General features: G+C 40.6%; 1 protein-coding gene across 1 annotated transcript in view; it reads right to left on the reverse strand.

The window, feature by feature from the left end:
- LOC139365185 (protein kinase C, alpha, b) overlaps positions 1-7,151 on the reverse strand; it is a 230,042-nt gene that overhangs the window by 23,322 nt on the left and 199,569 nt on the right. Inside the window, exon 8 of the mRNA XM_071102638.1 lies at positions 6,242-6,335. Within this exon, the coding sequence (XP_070958739.1) occupies positions 6,242-6,335 (94 nt within the window). The remainder of the gene's footprint in view (positions 1-6,241; positions 6,336-7,151) is intronic.

Here is a 7,151-nt window from a genome sequence, read left to right on the forward strand (position 1 = left end):
GAAGTGGGGAATAAAGGTGGGCTGACTGATGTATGATTGCTCAGAGACAGACACTAAACCAGTCTATAGACAGGAGAGGCTAATGCAAGCAGAGCATAGGGACCGGCCCTTTACTGCACCGACACACCACCAACAACAAGCATGAACTTCAGAACGTCATCATGTTAGACCTACAGGGAGAATATAGGTAGGTGTGTTGACATTAATGTTGACTAAATGGGTTGGTAGTGTTAGGTGGTGTTATTGGTTTCCAATCTAGTGGCTATTGGTAGGAAAAAGAGCAGCTAGCTCTAGTGGTCAACATCAGATTGGCAGTTAAACACAAGGTGCAATGTTTTCTTTTTTTTATGTATGCAAAGCATTAAAAAGGCACTTTTTAAGTAAGTACTCACTACAGTACTTACTTACTATGTTACTACAGTTTTATGTTAGCTGATATGATGACTTAAATGCTTTCCAATGATGGTGATGTGTTGGAATCTGAAGTTTAGTTTGTACAACAAAAAAGCTTAACGTAGATGAGAAGTTAGACAATGTGAAACATACAATAGATTTTGTGTGAGCATTTGACCATATAGTTTAACGCACGCACGCACACACACACACACACACACACACACACACACACAATCCAATCCAATGTTGCCACCTTGTGGAGGAGAGTGTGTGCACACACCAAGGCGTGCATGTACAGGACAGTTCATCACGATACACATGCCCACATGCTTAACCACTTATTAGCCTTCTATAGTCTAGGCTTGTGATGGACTAATAGAAGGCGGGCTGCGGACCACACTACTGGCCAATAAGGAGGGGTCATTGTCAGTCTTAGCCAATGAGGAGCAGTAGTGTTGCTCTCCTGGGCAATGACAGTGCATTGCTGAGCCTGAGATGGTGAGGATGAGGACCCCTCCAGAGGTCTGTGTGGTCCACAAATTTACTAACATCAACGCTGTGTGTGTGTTTTTGTGTGTGTGTTTTTGTGTGTGTGTTTTTGTGTGTGTGTTTATGCGTGTGTGTGTTTATGCGTGTGTCTGTGTGTGTCTGTACAATGTGTGACGTAATAGTGAAAATGTGAGAATTTCTCTTGCATAGCAGACCAGGCCTGGAATGGCTCCTAACCACATGACCTGACCTGAACAAACTTGTCATCTTTGTTAGTAAATCACGTTTGAAGAAGCTGAGCGCTACTCAAACCATCAGAGGAGAGGTGTGAGACATCAATGGAAGAAGACAAGAGGAGACTGCAGAGCTGATAGACAAGGGTGGGAAAAGGAGGGATGGTTTAAGGAGAGGTGGGGGGGCAGAAGAGCTACCTTGAGGTAGTGGTTTAATTGGCAGGCCTAGAAGAGACAGGAAAGAGAAGCTACAGTGGTAGTAAGTCCCCACCACCCCTTTAAAGCACTTCGATATCCATGATTATTAACAGCTTATTTTTAATAAAGGATGGCATTATCAGCACATACAGAGAATGTCAAAACCATCTCTCACAATATGCAACGGACACCATGCTCAAGAGCTACAATATTCTAATGATACTATACACCTGTAGAGGCATCTCTCTCTCTCTCTCTCTCTCTCTCTCTCTCTCTCTCTCTCTCTCTCTCTCTCTCTCTCTCTCTCTTCCTGATGATGATGTTTTGGTTTCCCAGGCAACCCACCCAGACTTGTGAAAACCCTGGCCTTGGAGGGATGTGAAGGCTGTTGAATAGAGCGACATGAGAATTAAAACAACCCAACTACATGTAGATCTCAGGAGACTTTGTTTCAGGACAGCCTCGACGAGGAACGGAGGTTATATGGTTTTGCCCTGTGGTACTGTGTCAGTAGTTGTATGGATTAAAGAGACAGAGGAAAATAGACAGAAAAATATAAATGTGAAAGAGGCTAGTAGTACTCTGAGAGCATTCATTCCAAGTAATATTCAATCACACAGCTGAAGAGGAGAGTAATATTCAATCACACAGCTGAAGAGGAGAGAGTAATATTTAATCACACAGCTGAAGAGGAGAGTAATATTCAATCACACAGCTGAAGAGGAGAGAGTAATATTCAATCACACAGCTAAAGAGGAGAGTAATATTCAATCACACAGCTGAAGAGGAGAGAGTAATATTCAATCACACAGCTAAAGAGGAGAGAGTAATATTCAATCACACAGCTGAAGAGGAGAGAGTAATATTCAATCACACAGCTGAAGAGGAGAGAGTAATATTCAATCACACAGCTGAAGAGGAGAGAGTAATATTCAATCACACAGCTGAAGAGGAGAGTAATATTCAATCACACAGCTAACGAGGAGAGAGTAATATTCAATCACACAGCTAAAGAGGAGAGAGTATTATTCATCACACAGCTAAAGAGGAGAGAGTATTATTCAATCACACAGCTAAAGAGGAGAGAGTATTATTCAATCACACAGCTAAAGAGGAGAGAGTATTATTCAATCACACAGCTAAAGAGGAGAGAGTATTATTCAATCACACAGCTGAAGAGGAGAGTAATATTCAATCACACAGCTGAAGAGGAGAGAGTAATATTCAATCACACAGCTAAAGAGGAGAGTAATATTCAATCACACAGCTAAAGAGGAGAGAGTAATATTCAATCACACAGCTAAAGAGGAGAGTAATATTCAATCACACAGCTAAAGAGGAGAGAGTAATATTCAATCACACAGCTAAAGAGGAGAGAGTAATATTCAATCACACAGCTGAAGAGGAGAGAGTAATATTTAATCACACAGCTAAAGAGGAGAGAGTAACATTCAATCACACAGCTAAAGAGGAGAGAGTAATATTCAATCACACAGCTAAAGAGGAGAGTAATATTCAATCACACAGCTAAAGAGGAGAGAGTAATATTCAATCACACAGCTAAAGAGGAGAGTAATATTCAATCACACAGCTAAAGAGGAGAGAGTAATATTCAATCACACAGCTGAAGAGGAGAGAGTAACATTCAATCACACAGCTAAAGAGGAGAGTAATATTCAATCACACAGCTAAAGAGGAGAGAGTAATATTTAATCACACAGCTAAAGAGGAGAGAGTAACATTCAATCACACAGCTAAAGAGGAGAGTAATATTCAATCACACAGCTAAAGAGGAGAGAGTAACATTCAATCACACAGCTAAAGAGGAGAGAGTAATATTCAATCACACAGCTAAAGAGGAGAGTAATATTCAATCACACAGCTAAAGAGGAGAGAGTAATATTCAATCACACAGCTGAAGAGGAGAGAGTAACATTTAATTACACAGCTGAAGAGGAGAGAGTAATATTCAATCACACAGCTAAAGAGGAGAGAGTAATATTCAATCACACAGCTAACGAGGAGAGAGTAATATTCAATCACACAGCTAAAGAGGAGAGAGTAACATTCAATCACACAGCTAAAGAGGAGAGTAATATTCAATCACACAGCTAAAGAGGAGAGAGTAATATTCAATCACACAGCTAAAGAGGAGAGAGTAATATTCAATCACACAGCTGAAGAGGAGAGAGCAACATTTAATCACACAGCTAAAGAGGAGAGAGTAATATTCAATCACACAGCTAAAGAGGAGAGTAATATTTAATCACACAGCTAAAGAGGAGAGAGTAATATTCAATCACACAGCTAAAGAGTAGAGAGTAATATTCAATCACACAGCTAAAGAGGAGAGAGTAATATTCAATCACACAGCTAAAGAGGAGAGAGTAATATTCAATCACACAGCTAACGAGGAGAGAGTAATATTCAATCACACAGCTAAAGAGGAGAGAGTAACATTCAATCACACAGCTAAAGAGGAGAGTAATATTCAATCACACAGCTGAAGAGGAGAGTAATATTCAATCACACAGCTGAAGAGGAGAGAGTAACATTCAATCACACAGCTAAAGAGGAGAGAGTAATATTCAATCACACAGCTGAAGAGGAGAGAGTAATATTCAATCACACAGCTAACGAGGAGAGAGTAATATTCAATCACACAGCTAAAGAGGAGAGTAATATTCAATCACACAGCTGAAGAGGAGAGAGTAATATTCAATCACACAGCTGAAGAGGAGAGAGTAATATTCAATCACACAGCTGAAGAGGAGAGAGTAATATTTAATCACACAGCTAAAGAGGAGAGTAATATTCAATCACACAGCTAAAGAGGAGAGAGTAATATTCAATCACACAGCTGAAGAGGAGAGAGTAATATTCAATCACACAGCTGAAGAGGAGAGAGTAATATTCAATCACACAGCTGAAGAGGAGAGAGTAACATTCAATCACACAGCTAAAGAGGAGAGAGTAATATTCAATCACACAGCTGAAGAGGAGAGAGTAATATTCAATCACACAGATAAAGAGGAGAGTAATATTCAATCACACAGCTAAAGAGGAGAGAGTAATATTCAATCACACAGCTGAAGAGGAGAGAGTAATATTCAATCACACAGCTAACGAGGAGAGAGTAATATTCAATCACACAGCTAAAGAGGAGAGTAATATTCAATCACACAGCTGAAGAGGAGAGAGTAATATTCAATCACACAGCTGAAGAGGAGAGAGTAATATTCAATCACACAGCTAAAGAGGAGAGAGTAATATTCAATCACACAGCTGAAGAGGAGAGAGTAATATTCAATCACACAGCTAAAGAGGAGAGAGTAATATTCAATCACACAGCTAAAGAGGAGAGAGTAATATTCAATCACACAGCTAAAGAGGAGAGAGTAATATTCAATCACACAGCTAACGAGGAGAGAGTAATATTCAATCACACAGCTAAAGAGGAGAGAGTAACATTCAATCACACAGCTAAAGAGGAGAGTAATATTCAATCACACAGCTGAAGAGGAGAGTAATATTCAATCACACAGCTGAAGAGGAGAGAGTAATATTCAATCACACAGCTAACGAGGAGAGAGTAATATTCAATCACACAGCTAAAGAGGAGAGTAATATTCAATCACACAGCTGAAGAGGAGAGAGTAATATTCAATCACACAGCTGAAGAGGAGAGAGTAATATTCAATCACACAGCTGTAGAGGAGAGAGTAATATTTAATCACACAGCTAAAGAGGAGAGTAATATTCAATCACACAGCTAAAGAGGAGAGAGTAATATTCAATCACACAGCTGAAGAGGAGAGAGTAATATTCAATCACACAGCTGAAGAGGAGAGAGTAATATTCAATCACACAGCTGAAGAGGAGAGAGTAACATTCAATCACACAGCTAAAGAGGAGAGAGTAATATTCAATCACACAGCTGAAGAGGAGAGAGTAATATTCAATCACACAGCTAAAGAGGAGAGTAATATTCAATCACACAGCTAAAGAGGAGAGAGTAATATTCAATCACACAGCTGAAGAGGAGAGAGTAATATTCAATCACACAGCTAACGAGGAGAGAGTAATATTCAATCACACAGCTAAAGAGGAGAGTAATATTCAATCACACAGCTGAAGAGGAGAGAGTAATATTCAATCACACAGCTGAAGAGGAGAGAGTAATATTCAATCACACAGCTAAAGAGGAGAGAGTAATATTCAATCACACAGCTGAAGAGGAGAGAGTAATATTCAATCACACAGCTAAAGAGGAGAGAGTAATATTCAATCACACAGCTAAAGAGGAGAGAGTAATATTCAATCACACAGCTAAAGAGGAGAGAGTAATATTCAATCACACAGCTGAAGAGGAGAGTAATATTCAATCACACAGCTAAAGAGGAGAGAGTAATATTCAATCACACAGCTAAAGAGGAGAGAGTAATATTCAATCACACAGCTGAAGAGGAGAGTAATATTCAATCACACAGCTAAAGAGGAGAGTAACATTCAATCACACAGCTGAAGAGGAGAGAGAGAACAGACAACATCACCATGGTGGCTCAGTATCTCCGAGAGCTCTGGAATCAGGAAATAATCAATTTGTTAAGGGAGAGTGTTTAGGTATTTGTGTGTGTGTGTGTATGTGTGTGTGTGTGTGTGTGTGTGTGTGTGTGTGTGTGTGTGTGTGTGTGTGTGTGTGTGTGTGTGTGTGTGTGTGTGTGTGTGTGTGTGTGACAGTGAGAAGACTGCTTGGTGGGAGGCAAGATTGTTATTCAACAATGTGACAGTAACCAATTATTATTCCATCCAGAGATCTAATAAATAAATATGTAATTCCTAGAATTTCACACGCACACACTCTCTAATGTCTTTCCCAGTGAGTGGTCGATGGACTACAAATCCCATGATCCTCTTCTCCTCACCTCAAACTTATGCCTGAGCTCCATGTTGACGTCGTCGATCTCAGGGATGGGAACGTTGTAGTACTCCCCTTCCTCCTGGCACAGCATCTTGTACCTGCAGAGTGGACCACAGGAGCACTGTCAGAATCTGTCAATCAATCAATCAATAAATCAATCAGGTTAACCAATTTAAAAAATGACCTTTGTTGACTTCATTATACTGGACCAGGACCAACCACAAATGTAAGCATCAGTGATACTCAATAGAGGTTTTGCAGCTGGCAGTGCTCTGTATTGATATGTATAATGTGTTTATAGTAAGTCTAGCCTCGATACTGCAATGCCAGCAGAATGGATATCTCTGTTTACAATTGGCTGCTCTGATGTGTACCCATTCTGGCACATTTCCCCACTGGCAGAACACACACACACACACACACACACACACACACACACACACACACACACACACACACACACACACACACACACACACACACACACACACACACACACACACACACACACACAAACACACACACACACACGACACACACGACACACACACCACACCTCATTACTAAGCATCAGGGACCATCTGTATACACTCACAGAGACACCTCTTTAAATTGTCTGCCAAACACACACATCATCATCACCACCGTCATCGTCTACAGTGATGCCTGCCGATGCCAAGCATTAAGCACTAGTGGGCCCAGGTCTTTCCAGGAAGCAATGGTCTCCTTCCCAGTCCTGGATCTTCTCCCCAGCTTCTAGCAAGGCTAAGGACACGCTGAGCACTTAGCTGTGAGTCAGTGTTGAATCAGGCTAACTGATGGAAGTATGCTAACATTAAAAGAGAGTGTTTACGTATGCCCATCCAGGCTTGTCACAGCAGCCGGACAAAAATCCCAACAACAACTGGTCTATG

The sequence above is a fragment of the Oncorhynchus clarkii genome, chromosome 13, assembly GCF_045791955.1.
Source record: "Oncorhynchus clarkii lewisi isolate Uvic-CL-2024 chromosome 13, UVic_Ocla_1.0, whole genome shotgun sequence".
Classification (NCBI taxonomy): Eukaryota; Metazoa; Chordata; class Actinopteri; order Salmoniformes; family Salmonidae; genus Oncorhynchus; species Oncorhynchus clarkii.